We start from the raw sequence: 15103 nt of genomic DNA, 5'->3' as shown, positions 1-15103 counted from the left end.
GCAAACAGTGAGAAATAATAACATAATTGTGTTTTATAAAATAGACTTTTCTCCTTTTACTGGTATTCTTGGTGCTACTTGTTAATGACATTCCTGGGTGATGCGTTGCAGGAGAGGATGCTGAAAGAAGAGACAGATTGTTGCTGTACTTCCAGTGTAGTTCAACTGATTACTGTAAAAGACCGTGAGGAGCAACTGCGATATGAGGCTAAAAGGCACAAGGAGCTCCTGGAAATTGAGAAAAAAAAATTTATGGAACTTATGGAAAAGGTAGTTGGAGTTAATGGAAAAATAGTGAATGAAAAATAGTAACTTGCTCTGCTGATTACATTTCTTTAAAAGGGAATGTAAATTTACTGGAAGCACTATTGCTGGTTAGTATTTGGTATGGTGTCCTTTCTTTTCAATTTTTTTCCCTCCAGCTCCTTTCTCTTGATTTCCCCACCTCATGCACTATCCCTGACAGAGAGGGCAGAGGATATGCTTTCATCAATCTCAACGTGTAACAAGCTATTTGGAGGTGTGCTTGGGCTGCCCAAAGGCAGCAATGTCTCTCTGAATTTTTTAGTCCCTGCGGTGAGATGCCTAGCTTCCACTTGGTACCTCACCATGTTTACATAGCTGAGGTCAGTAACTCAGTAGTGTAGATTTTTGGGTCCAGGAGCAGGACCAGATGGGCGGCATCACACCTGCCGGATTGGTTGGAGGCAGGCCACATTCGGAATTCCATGGTCCACCTCATAACCATTAAGTAAATGAGCTCCTGACCTGAGCAAGAATGTAGTCTTCAAGCCAGTTGCAGTTGTGACTTTAACAAGCTTGGAAACAGCTGAGGGAACAACAAGAAGAGCCCAGGGGGGAAAATTGAGTCGCGCCCCCTTTGGGGCGGTTACTTCACTGGGGCACTACTTTTAGCGCCCCCAAAAAATTAGCGCCCCCGTGACCAAAATTAATCGGTAGCGCCCCAAAAGGGAAGCAGAGCGCTACTGAAAGTGCCCCGCCTCCATCTTGGGGCGCTGCGAGGGAATATTGCAGTACTCAAGAGAAGTGCCGGGCTCACAGAGCGCAGCTGGCACTCCGCGGGGGGTCTGAAGAGAAGGCCAGGGACAGCAGAGGGGGCAGGTGCTGGCAGGCGGCCAGCAACAAAAATGGCCGCCCGACACCTCGCCTTTAATTAGCGCCGCCCCGGCCGTAGGTAGGCCCCCCTAACCCCATCGGACATAGCGTCCGGCGGTCAGTCAGGGGCGCTACCAAAGATCGCAGCCGGAGCGCAAGCAGGGCGCTAACGGGAGGTGCAAAGCAACCGAATTTTTCCCCCCCTGTTTGACCAACCCACACTATTTTCCCTTGATTGGCATTGTTAAGCCTGCCCAGTGGGCTTAGCCAGCCAATTAAGAGAAAGCCGGTGACAGATGACGTCAGCGTATGACGCTTCATCTGTCAAGATTATTTGACAGATCAATTGTCATCGCTTGACAGCTCTGTGAAGCTGTCAAACACTGACAATCTATCTTCTAAGTTGAGACCTAGGACACAAACTCACTTCGAAAGCTTTCCTGAACAGAAAGTTGAAGGCTGCTGCATCTGAGAATGCAGTGGCCATTCTGCTTTCTCTGCCAGTGAGATGAGGCAGCTCCGCAGCCTAAAGGGATGCAGCCTGGAGGAAGAGGCAAAGGTAAGCAATCTCATTAAAACACTTTAGACTCACCTCACACACTTACCTCTGCACACTTGCACTCATCACTCACCTGCACACTGGACATTTCAGTCCCTCAGACCCCTGCCTTGCCTCGCTGACCCTGGTGAGGTTCGGAGCCATTGGGAAGCCCACACTTTAGGGCTCAAAATAGGGATTAGCCAAAAGACTGCCTGTTAACTTCCTGTTAACAGGCAGTTAATTGGCACTAATCCCCTTCCTGCCTCGAGGAGATGGGACCTGGCATGGGTCGGGTACCCGCCTCCTGGGAAGATGGCACGGAGGCGGGTTGGGGGCAACCCACTCCCAGATTCTGCCATTTTCCCGGCAGTCCCGCCTCCATACCCACCTCCCCAGGGCTGGGAAAATCGCCCCCAAGAATGCAGTTGGTGGTTGAGTCAACTTTCAAGATTAGATTGGATAGGTGGATGAAGGAAAAGGGGTTGAAGAGATATGGAAAGAGGGTGGGTAAATGTGATTGGAATTGCTTTCTCACGTGGGTAAACGCCAACATGGACTGGTTGAGCTGAATGGCCTTTTTCTGTGGTATACCTTCTATGTATTTCTATGTAAAAGGTAAGCCTGGTGGAAGAGTCACTATTGGAGATAAATAGTCCTGTATCCTGAAAATGTTCTTCTTATTGTCTTGCATAATGGTTCATCGAAAGTCTAACCATCTCCCCTTGACATTCAACGGTATTACTATCGCTGAATCCCCCACCATCAACATTCTGGGGGTCACCATTGACCAGAAGCTTAACTGGACCAGCCACATAAATACTGTGGTTACAAGAGCAGGTCAGAGGCTAGGTATTCTGTGGGTAGTGTCTCACCTCCTGACTCCCCAAAGCCTTTCCACCATCTACAAGGCACAAGTAAGGAGTGTGATGGAATACTCTCCACTTGCCTGGATGAGTGCAGCTCCAACAACACTCAAGAAGCTCGACACCATCCAGGACAAAGCAGCCCACTTGATTGGCACCCCATCAACCACCTTAAACATTCACTCCCTCAACCACCAGCGTACCGTGGTTGCAGTGTGTACCATCTACAAGATGCACTGCAGCAACTCGCCAAGGCTTCTTCGGCAGCACCTTCCAAACCCGTGACCTCTTCCACCTAGAAGGACAAGGACATCAGACGCATTGGAACACCACCACCTCCAAGTTCCCCTCCAAATCACTCTCCATCCTGACTTAGAAGCATATCGCCGTTCCTTCATCGTCGCTGGGTCAAAATCCAGGAACTCCCTACCTAACAGCACTGTGGGAGTACCTTCACCACACGGACTGCAGCAGTTCAAGAAGGTGGCTCACCACCACCTTCTCAAGGGCAACTAGGAATGGGCAATAAATGCTGGCCTTGCCAGTGATGCCCAGATCCCATAAGTGAATTATAAAAAAAGAAGAAAGTAAATGGGAGTTGTGATGCATCATTGGCCAACAAAAGGTATGACCTGGTTAGCTTGGAAACATAAATACAGAGTGAGATTTCCGTGTGCAATCTCATGCTGGAACTTAAATCAAATTAAGAAATCGGTGCAAACGGCCCACTAATTAATCCCAAGAAAGGATTAAATATCTAAAAAATAGTCCTTGGAATGTACCTTCTAAAGTAATGCAGTGTTTCATTTCAAAATTGAGGACAATTAAAAAGGGAAGTACAGGTTTGAGTGAAGTCTGCACTTATTTTGATTGATGGCATTTGGTCCTTACATTTTTGAAGCCTTTAGAAGGCCCACAATGGGCCCTTCAAGCAATTGTGGATCCACTGGGCCTAATGGGACGAGGTGGGTGGAACAATGGGGGTAGCTCAGAAACACCTCCAGATAGGACTGCTGCTGGGAATTGGGTTTTTTAACACTGGGATGAAACACATGGGATGAAAATCTGATGGATCCAGGTTCCATCCCAAATCCCAGTACAGCATGGCCCCGAATTTACACAGAAAATACGCCAAAATTTACACCAGTTTCTACACCGATCTTGCTGATGGGAACTTACCTCTAAATTTCCTGTGGAACTCATTTGCCCACACAGAATGTAAAAATCGAGTGAAACCAGCAGAAATTCAGTGTCACCAGTGTGGGTAATAGCAAGTGAGCTGCTGTCCTCTGCCATGGAGCCTCACTTTCAGAGCTTCTTGCCTTTTTTGCTCCTCTTCTTCCATTATTATGCAGAATGCGGGGTTGCCCATTGGGAAGGCCATTCCAGCTGCTTAGTCATTCTGACAGCATGGGAGGCGGGGGGGGGATGCATCCAACAGATTTCAGGTATACTTAGACTGACTGCACTTTGGTTCAGTATAGTGTAGGTCTTAGTAACTTTTTTTTAAATCGCAAAGAAAATCGCTATCAAACTCCAGAAATCTCAATTATGCTGATATCAGGTACCTAAAGTTTTTCAGCGTAAATCTACACCAGCGTATTACTGGCATAAATGTGGGAAATCCATGTGAGGTGGTCTTTTTGCATGGGGACGGGGCTGTGTAAATACACGGCAGAGGATTTTGTTGACGATATCTCAGAAGTGGTGCAAACGATTGAGGAAATTTGCATGTACCAATGATTCAGCGTAAACCAGGTTTTCCTAGGAAATGCTGGTCTTACGCCATAATTACACCAAGAGGTTCCAAGAAATTCCAGGTCATAATATGTGTTCAGTGCTACTCTGTCTATTCATCTGTTTAGTGCTGCTCTGATTATTCATTCCTCTCCAAAAATGGATTGATAAACATTGATGAAAGGTGAGGAAACTTTAAGGTAATTAATGAGGAAGTCCTCAACCATTCCACATCTGCAGTTAAATTGAAAAGTGAATATCTGGCTCCATCATGTTGTACATTTTGATTAGCAGTAAGATGGGCTGAGTAAATCAGAATGTGTAGAGTTAATTCTAACTTTGTTTTAAACATCTTCCATGAGATTCTTCTCCTCGAACAAGGGAAGACCTCGGTTGAACTGAATGGGGCCACTGTGCGTAGCCGTGTAGCTGAGACAGAAAGCAGATTTGCATATGGCGAAGAGGAGAACCTACAGCTGCGAAGGGACAAAGCTCTGCTGGTTGACCTTATTACTGATTTGCAGAATCAGGTATCTGATTTTTCACCTAACTATTCACTCTCTACAGTAACTTATACACTGAAAACCCAATCAGTCTTTATTTACATTAAAGAGGACAAATTCATTCTTCATAAGAACATAAGAAATAGGAGCAGGAGTAGACCATACAGTCCCTTGACATTCATTAAGATCATGGCTGATCTTTGACCTCAACTCCACTTTCCCACCCAATCCCCATATCCCTTGATTCCGTTAGCGTCCAAAAATCTATCGATCTCAGCCTTGAATATACTCAATGACTGAGTCTCCACAGCCCTATGGGGTAGAGAATTCCAAAGATTCACAACCTTCTGAGTGAAGAAATTTCTCCTCATCTCAATCCTAAATGGCCAACCCCTTATCCTGAGACTAATCTAGACTCTCCAGCCAGGGGAAACAGCCTCTCAGCATTTGCCCTGTCAAGCCCTCTCAGAATCTTATATATTTCAATGAGATCACCTCTCATTCCTCTAAACGCCAGAGAGTATAGACCCAATCAACTCAATTGCTCTTCATAGCACAACCCTCTCATCCCAGGAATCAATCTAGTGAACCTTCGTTGCACCACCTCTAAGGCAAGTATATCCTTCCTTAGGTAAGGAGACCAAAATGTACACAGTACTCCAGGTGTGGTCTCGCCAAAGCCCTGCACAACTGCAGCAAGACTTTACTCTTGTACTCCAACCCCTTGCAATAAAGGCCAACATACCCTTTGCCTTCTGAATTGCTAGATGTACCTGCATGTTAGCTTTCTGTGTTTCGCATACAAACATACCCAAAACCCTCTGAACACCAACATTTAATAGTTTCACACCATTTAAAAAATATTTTGTTTTTCTATTCTTCCTGCCAAAGTGAATAACCTCACATTTCCCTACATTATACTCCATCTGCCATCTTCTTGCCCACTCACTTAGTCTACATCCCTTTGCAGACTCTTTGGCCGGAATTTTCTGAGGTAAGAGCGGGTGGGTTGGAGGCATGAAGGGAAGTGAAAGTTGAAAAAATGTGAACCCCGACTCCAACCCGCCCACTTTCACCTTTCACTCAGGCGAGATCAGGGGGGGGCGGGTGGCGGGCTGCCAACCCGCTGCCAAGAGGCGGGTTGGCAATTTACATATAATGAGGCTGAAGCCTCCACTTTAACCTGCTGTGCCTGGGAATCACGGGACTTGGGATTCGCGGTGGCTGAAATGAGGCGGCCTCAGCCTCGGAGAGCAATCCTTGTGGGCCGGGAGGAGCAGGAGTGCTGCCTCCCAAGCTCCACCACCATCAGCCTGCCCCTCCCGGGGTTGGGGATCGGAGCCCCCCCGCCAGTGCTTGGACCCCACCATCCTGGGCCCAGCACTTACCTGTTGCTGTGGCCTCCTTCTCTGCGTTCCCCGCTCAACTGGAAGCCAGCCTGTCAATCAGGCTGACATCCGGGTGGGGAACCCGCCCCTGACGTCGCATGCAAGCTGTGGAATTAAAACTCCACAGCGTGCCGGGAAACCTGACCTTCCGGGTTTCCCGCCATCTCCCGGGTCCCCCCGCAACGTGCAGGTGGGACCCGGCAAAATCCAGCCCTTTGTGTCCTCCTCACAGTTTACTTTCCCACCTAGCTTTGTATCGTCAGCAAATCTGGATATATTACACTCGGTCCCTTCATCTACGTCATTAATATAGATTGTAAATATCTGAGGCTTCAGCACTGATCCTTGCAACACCCCACTAGTAACAGCCTGCTAACCTGAAAATGACGCGTTTATCCCTACTCTCTGTTTTCTGTCCTTTAACCAATCCTCTATCCATGCTAATATATTACCCCCAATCCCATGAGCCCTAATCTTGTGTAAAACCTTTCATGTGACACCTTATCAAATGCCTTTTGAAAATCCAAATATACTACATCTACTGGTTTCCCTTTACCCTGCTAGTTTCATCCTAAAAAAACTCTAATAAATTTGTTAAACACGATTTCCCTTTCATAAAACCATGTTCTCTGTATCTTTTGATATTATTGCTATCCAACTACTTCTCCAATTCCATCTTAAATTATGTTAAAGCCTCTGCTTCAGTTGCCACTGATTGTAAAGTTTTCCATGTTCTAATAATTCACTGTGATTTTTTTATTATCTAACTTTCCCTTTGTTTTTCTAGTGTTAATCCTCAGTCTTTGCCCTCGTGTTACAGATTCTTTCACAAATTATTTTCTCAAAGCCTTTCATGATTTTAAAAACCTTAATTATCCCACCCCTTAACCTTCTCCTTTCCAGTGAAAGAAGCCTCAATTTATGAGCCATTTTTCATAACTATAACCCCTTATTCATGGTTCATTCCCTGTACTCTTTCCCTGGCTTGGTATTCTAGCTGTGACCTAAACAATGTCTTGAGCAAATTCAGCTTCACTTCCTTGCTTTTATATTTATTGCCCCTTTGTATAATATCCAGAAATTTGCTTGCCTTATTCCCACTCCAGAGTCTTAAACACATAATGCAGACTGGCACATCATAGAAACATAGAAGATAGGAGCAGGAGTAGGCCATTCGGCCCTTCGAGCCTGCTCCGCCATTCAATGAGATCATGGCTGATCATCCAAATTCAGTACCCTGTCCCTGCCTTCTCCCCATATCCCCTGATCCCTTTAGCCTTAAGAAATATATCCAACTCTTTCTTGAATATATTTAATGAACTGGCCTCCACCGCCCTCTGTGGCAGAGAATTCCACAGGTTCACCACTCTTTGGGTGAAGAAATTCCTCCTCATTTCAGTCCTAAATGTCCTACCCCTTATCCTTAGACTATGACCCCTGGTTCTGGACTCCCCGACCATCGTGAACATCCTTCCAGCATCTAGTCTGTCCAGGCCTGACAGAATTTTATAGGTTTCGATGAGATCCCCTCTCAATCTTCTAAACTCCAGTGAGTATAAACCCAATCGACACAATCTCTCCTCATACGTCATTCCTGCCATCCCAGGTATCAGCCTGGTGAATCTTCGTTGCACTCCTTCCATGGCAAGTACGTCCTTCCTCAGATAAGGCGACCAAAACTGCACACAATACTCAAGGTGCGGTCTCACCAAGGCCCTGTACAACTGTAGCAAGACATCCTTGTTCCTGTACTCGAACCCTCTTGCTACGAAGGCCAACATACCATTTGCCTTCTTAACCACCTGCTGCACCTGCATGCTTACCTTCAGCGACTGGTGCACAAGAACACCCAGGTCTCTTTGCACTTCCCCTTCTCCCAATCTATTGCCAGTCAAATAATAATCTGCCTTCCTGTTTTTGCCACCAAAGTGGATAACCTCACATTTATCCACATTATAGTGCATTTGCCATGTTTCTGCCCAATCACCTAACCTGTCCAAATCGTACTGGAGTTTCATGACATCCTCCTCACAGCATACCCTCCCACCCAGCTTTATGTCGTCTGCAAATTTGGAGATATTACATCCAATTCCCTCGTCCAGATCATTAATATATATTGTGAACAGCTGGGGTCCTAGGACCGACCCTTGCGGTACCCCACTAGTCACTGCCTGCCACTCGGAAAATGACCCGTTTATTCCAACTCTTTGCTTTCTGTCCGCCAACCAGTTCTCTATCCAAGTCAATACCTTGCCCCCAATCCCATGTGCCTTAATTTTGCACACTAATCTCTTATGCGGGACCTTATCGAAAGCCTTCTGAAAGTCCAAATACACCACATCCACTGGTTCTCCCTTATCTATTTTACCAGTTACATCCTCAAAAAATTCCAGTAGATTAGTCAAGCATGATTTACCTTTTGTAAATCCATGTTGACTTTGTCCGATCCTGTCACTGCTTTCCAAGTGCTCTGCTATTACATCTTTTATAATGGACACTAGCATTTTCCCCACTACCGATGTCAGGCTTACCGGTCTATAATTCCCCGCTTTTTCTCTGCCACCTTTTTTGAATAGTGGGGTAACATTAGCTACCCTCCAATCCATGGGTACTGTTCCAGAGTCTAATGAGTTCTGGAAGATGACCAGCAATGCATCTACTATTTCTAGGGCCACTTCCTTAAGTACCCTGGGATGTAGATTATCAGGCCCTGGGGATTTATCGGCCTTCAGTCCCATCAATTTTCCTAACACCATTTCCCTACAAATACTGATTTCTTTCAGTTCCACCCTTTCATCAGACCCTATGTTCCCCGGTATTTCTGGGAGGTTATTTGTGTCCTCCTTTGTGAAGACAGAACCAAAATATGTATTTGGTTGGTCTGCCATTTCTTTGTTCCCCATTATAAATTCCCCCGATTCTGACTGCAAGGGACCTACGCTTGACTTCACCAATCTTTTTCTCTTCACATATCTATAAAAGCTTTTACAGTCAGTTTTTATGTTCCCTGCAAGCTTACTCTCATATTCTATTTTCCCTTTCTTAATTAATCCCTTTGTCCTCCTTTGTTGAATCCTGAACTGCTCCCAATCCTCAGGATTATTGCTTTTTCTGGCCAACTTGTATGTCCTCTCCTTGGATCTTATGCTATCCCTAATTTCCCTTGTTAGCCACAGTTGAGTCACCTTTTTTGTTTTATTTTTATGCCAAACTGGGATGAACAACTTCTGTAGTTCATCCATTTGGTCTTTGAATGTTTGCCATTGCCTATCCACCGTCAACCCTTTGAGTGCCATTCCCCAATCAGTGCAGTACTGAAGGAGTGCTGCACAGCCGCAGGCCCTGTCTTTCAGATGAGACATTAAGCCGAGGCTCCTTCTGCCCACTCAGGTGGACGTAAAAGATCCCATGACATTATTCAAAGAAGAGCAGAGGAGTTCTCCCCAGTGTCCTGGCCAATATTTATCCCTCATCCAGCACCACTAATAATCAGATTATCTGGTCATTATCTCATTGCTGTTTGTGGGAGTTCGCTGTGCGTAAATTGGCTGATGCGTTTCCTACATTACAACAGTGAGCACACTTCAAAAATACTTCAATGGCTGTAAAGCGCTTTGGGATATCCTGAGGGCGTAAGATGATATAATGACCAGTAAATCTGTTTTTTTTAGTGATGTTGGTTGAGGGATAAATATTTGCCAGGACACCAGGGAGAACTCCCTGCTGTTAATAAGAACATAAGAAATAGGAGCAGGAGTAGGCCATTCGGCCCTTCGAGCCTGCTCTGCCATCCAACAAGACCATGGCTGATCTTCTACCTCAACTCCACCTTCCCGCACTCTTCCCATATCCCTTAATTTCCTTAGTTACCAAAAATTTATCGACCTCTGTCTTGAATATACTCAACGACTGAGCATCCACAGCTCTTCTTCAAAATAGTGCAGTGGGATCGTCTACGTCCACCTGAGAGAGGGCAGGTGGAGTGGAGTCTCTGGAGTGGGACTTGAACCCACAACCTTCTGACTCTGAGGCAAGAGCGCTACCAACTGAGCCATGGCTGACACCCATGTTAGGGATTTTACATCATTTAGGGTAAGATCATTAACAGCGTTGCTTTCACCATTTTTTTTCTCCAAAATTGTACTACTTTGCAGTTCTCTGCATTGAGCTGCATCTGCCACCAGTCTACTCCCTCAGCCAACCTGTCTATGCCCATGACCTTAATTTGTTCTCATCAGCAAACATTAATATTATTCCTCTTGTGCCTATTTCCAAACCATTTTTATAAATGGAAAACAAGAGGCCCCAACACAAAGATCCATATCCCATCAATCAAAAAAAAATCCATTATCCTTTTCTTTGATTTTTGTACCCCAACCATCCTTGTATATCCCTCTATTGCCCTTAATACCATGTGCCTTAATTTTCTTAACAAGTCTTTTATGTTGTATCTTATCAAACATCTATATATTAAGCATTCCTTTCCTCAATAGTCTCCGTGATTTCCTCATAAAATTCAATTAAATTAGTCAAACATCATGTGATATTTATAATTGCCTGTTGACAGTCTCAGACAAGCTTATGTCTTTCTGCATTCACTATTGTTACCTTGTATTATGGATTCGGCGGGGGTGGGGGGGGAGGCGGGGGGCATTATTTTCCGAGTATATGTTGGTGGTGGGGAACCCTCACTCACCAACCACACATATTGGAAAATTTTCCGCAGCATGCTTGCAATTTTCCAAAATGAACTGGTGGGTGAGATTCTCCACCGTCACTGCTTAATCAGAAAATTACCCACTAGAAGGGAGTGGGCCTTTGGCGTAGCGGTAGCATCCCCGCCGCTGGGCCAGAAGGCGTAGGGTTTCGAACCCCGCTCCAGACAGTCCCGGCAAGTGGAGTCGGAGCTCCGGCTCTAAATTCTGGGTTGACATCCAGCGGGATACTTGCATCCGTGGGTGTGGGTGGCCACCCCCCCCCCCCCCTCGTATGGGTTGTGGGAGCCCGTAAAACCCTCCCGCCATAGGACTAACCACCCTAATGGCTGGTACGAAGATGGTTACGGTCACGGATGGAGCGTTAATCATGGCCAGAAATCCTTCCACCACTTCATGCAGTTCCCCAAAGGGAACAGTGTGAAGACACGTACGACAACGACCCACTAGAAATTTACCTCCAATTAAAATAAGACTAGTGGCTCTATAATTTCCCAGATTATCTCTTTCCCCTTTCTTGAACAGAATGTGGAACATTTAACACTCTCTACCTGTTTGGTACAATTTCCACTTTAAAAAATTTGTGTCATTACTATCTCCTCCCCAGCCTCATTCCGTATTCTGGGATGCATATGATCATTCTTCTACTTTTAAACCCATTGACTTTTTAATACAGTTTTCCTTTTGAATATTAATCTCCAGTAATGACTCTTCCAAATCCTCCTCAGATAAACCTTGAGCCCCACTTCCACAACTGAAAGAATTGTGGTAAAATACTTACTAAGCATCTCTGCCATTAGTGTCCCTCTTTATCAGGAAGTGACTCCATCCCTTCTCTGACTATTCTTCTACTTCTTATGTGCTAATAAAAGCCTTTGCTATTTCCCTTTATATTGATTGGCAGTCTAGTCTCATTCTCCCTCTTACCATTGCTAATTTCCTTTTTTGTTTCCTTTCTGTATTCACCTATATTTACCACGTGCCTCTGTTTTAAAACCTAATTTTTGCTGTAATCTCTCTTTATGCATGGAATACCACCCTTTGATCTACCCCCTTTGTGTTTAATTAGAATCATGCATCAGTATTCGAATAACTATATTAGCAATTATATTAAACTATTTTTTAAAATGCATTATGGTAACTGGATGGCTTACAGTGACGATTCATCTTTGAGACAAAAGCAAAATACTGCGGATGCTGGAAATCTGAATTAAAAACAGAAAATGCTGGAAATACTCAGCAGGTCAGGCAGCATCTGTGGAGAGAAAAACAAACGGCTGGATTTTGCCAATGGGGAGCTTTTGGAGGCGGGACTCCCACTTGTCAGGTTTTAGTCCCGCCTCCATCAACTTCTGGCCAACCCACCCTATTTTCCCTTGATTGACCTTGTTAAGCCCACCCAGCGGGTTTAGCAGGCCAATTAAGGGAAAGCCGGTTACAGAGAATGTCAGCGTATGACGTTTCATCTGTCAAAAATTTTTGACAGATGAATTGTCATTGTTTGACAGCTCTGTGAAGCTGTCAAACACTGACATTCTCTGTAGTTTGATGAGTTCTTGAATTCAAGACTCATCAAACCTCTTTATTTAGCAGAAATTAGATGGTTGCTGCATTGGAGAATACAGCGGACATCTGTTATCTCTGCCGCGGAGGTGCGAGTCTCTCCGCATACCCAACTCTTGAAGCCTGCAGGAAGAAACAAAGGTAAGTAAACTTTTTATAACACTTTCCACTTACCTCACATACTCACCTCTCCACACTTGCACCCATCACTTACCTTGAGAGCGCACTTTTGCACCCCTCCGACCCCCGCAGACCCGCTACTCGCCTCAGTGACCCTGGCGGGATTCGCAGCCTTCGGGAAGCCCGCACTTGTGTGTGTAAAATGGGGATAATACTCTTAACAGGCAGATAAGTAGCACTAATCCCCTTCCCGTCACCAAGGAGACAAGACCCGGCGTGGGACGGCTACCCGCCTCCTGGCAAGATGGCACAGAGGCGGGTTTGGGGGCGGGTTGGGCACCCACCCCCAGATTCTGCCATTTTCCTGACAGTCCCGCCTCCATACCCGCCTCCCCAGGGCTGGCAAGATCGCACCCAAAGTTAACATTTCAGGTCAACGACCTTTAATCATAACTGGAAAAAGTTAGAGATGTAATAGGTTTTAAGCAAGTACAGAGGCAGGGAGAGGCCTGTGATAGGGTGGAAGGCAGAAGAGATTAAATGATAAAATGGGTGACAGTGCAAGGCAAAAGGGAATGGGAATGGAAGAATTAAAGAAACAAAAGATGGGTCTGGAGGAGGTGTAAATAGGAATAGCAGAATCATTACCAACAGCTGCCGTTTAAAATAATGGGGGCAGTGGTTATAATCTGAAATTGTTGAACTCAATGTTGAGTCCGGAAGGCTGTAAAGTGCCCAATCGAAAGATGAGGTGCTGTTCCTTGAGCTTATGTTGAGCTTCATTGGAACAGTGTAGGAGGCCGAGGACAGAGAGGTCAGAGTGGGAGTGGGGTGGAAAATTAAAATGACAAGCGACCAGAAGCTCATGGTCATGCTTGCGGAGGTGTTCCGCAAAGTGGTCACCCAATCTGTGTTTGGTAGAGGAGACCACATCGTCAGCAGCGAATACAGTATACTAAATTGAAAGAAGTAAAAGTAAATCGATGTTTCACCTGGAAGGAGTGTTTGGGGCCCTAGATGGTGGGAAGGGAGGAGGTAAAAGGGCAGGTGTTGTATCTCCTGCGCTTGTATGGAAAATGACCATGAGAAGGGGAGGGGGTGTTGGGGGAGATTGAGGAGTGGACCAGGGTGTCGCGGAGGGAACATTCTCGTCGGAATACAGAAAGGGGAGGGGAGGGGAAGATGTGTTTGGTGGTGGCATCAAATGGCTTGGAATCAAACAACATTTCCAAAATCATGATAAGCAAGCTATTTGGATTTAAAGCCATCAAGGCTAATATTATTTAAAATTTCAGTATACTTTTTAATGCAATATACACTTCAAAGAACAGACTTCAGGCGGCACAAGTAGATCAAAAGCTATTTTGTGCTTGGGTAAGCAATTTAGTCCACTTAGCATCAATAATAAAGAAGGTCTCTTCTAAGTGAAAGATCAATGACAATTATGCCCAGCATTAAGACATAAGCAGAGTAGCTCCTATTATTTTCCCCATTATGGTCTGAAGATGTCAAAGTGGCTCATAGAATAGAGCACGTTAGAAAGTAAAATATTTTTGACTGTGCTAAATGCAGCTTTCATGCCATTTTCTGATGTCACCACTATATCTAGTTGATATCTGCAGGTACAGCATTGCAATTGTCAACAAATCATTTCCAACATTTATTGAGCGGTGGATCAAAACTGAAAACAACAAACATTTCGACATCCCACAGCTATTTAAATGGAGGCCATTAAAATTACTAGATGGATTTGAACCATGATGACACAGCATCGCAGCTTAGTGCAGACTGAACCTGTGTCAAAATCACCAGTTTTACTTAAAGTTCTGTCTCTGTGCAGCGAAGATTGAAAGTAAAGCTTACAGGGCTTATGATAATTCAAACTTTACACATCTGTTCTTTTCACAAGATAGATATGGATGAGGAAGTCAAATTCGGCCCATCTTAGTTCATCCATGTAGAAAAATAATTGCAGCCAACTCTCAAATGTCTCTAGTACTTACCTGGCTGTGTGTGAACATGTTCGTTCACCATGGAAACAGATGACAGTGCAAAAGAAGTAAACTTTTCTCCCCACATTTCACCCCACACAATACCAAGAGCTAATTGCTAAACTGCTTCTGGATCTGAAAACAAGGTTGGGAAAGTAAAGTTGTGTCAGGACTGCTTAGAAAAGTGGTAAGTTCAAAATCCTGAGTTGTTTCAACTTCTTTGATCGGCTTCAGACCCAATAGCCCTCCCACCCCACCCCACTATGGAGCTGCAATGTGCCTCACCCGAGGTAGTGCCGTAAATGGCACAGGCCCCCCGTCCCTAATGCTAACGACCCAGTTCCTGGAATTTGGGACAGGATCAATGCCAGGACAGAGTTGTGGCTAAAAATCCGTCGTGGACCAAAATTCAATGAATTTCAACCCCAAGATTACAAATTCAATATTCTGCTCCTAATTCATTGATGGAAGTAACGTCAAACTCTGGGAGGTCCGAGAATCATAGAAATTTACAGCACAGAAGGAGGCCATTCGGCCCATCTTGTCTGTGCCGGCCGACAAAGCTA

General features: G+C 45.1%; 1 protein-coding gene across 3 annotated transcripts in view; it reads left to right on the top strand.

Moving 5' to 3' along the window:
* The window catches only part of LOC147112699 (uncharacterized), a 139614-nt gene that overhangs the window by 103809 nt on the left and 20702 nt on the right, over positions 1–15103 (top strand). For all 3 annotated transcript variants that reach the window (XM_085997213.1, XM_085997212.1, XM_085997214.1), the window contains 2 exons: positions 112–270; positions 4620–4787. In XM_085997213.1, the coding sequence (XP_085853339.1) occupies positions 112–270; positions 4620–4787 (327 nt within the window). The remainder of the gene's footprint in view (positions 1–111; positions 271–4619; positions 4788–15103) is intronic.

Source organism: Somniosus microcephalus, chromosome 9 (genome assembly GCF_052327205.1).
Source record: "Somniosus microcephalus isolate GS21.2 chromosome 9, FLI_Smic_1.0, whole genome shotgun sequence".
Classification (NCBI taxonomy): Eukaryota; Metazoa; Chordata; class Chondrichthyes; order Squaliformes; family Somniosidae; genus Somniosus; species Somniosus microcephalus.
This window is presented reverse-complemented; position numbering and strand designations above follow the sequence as displayed.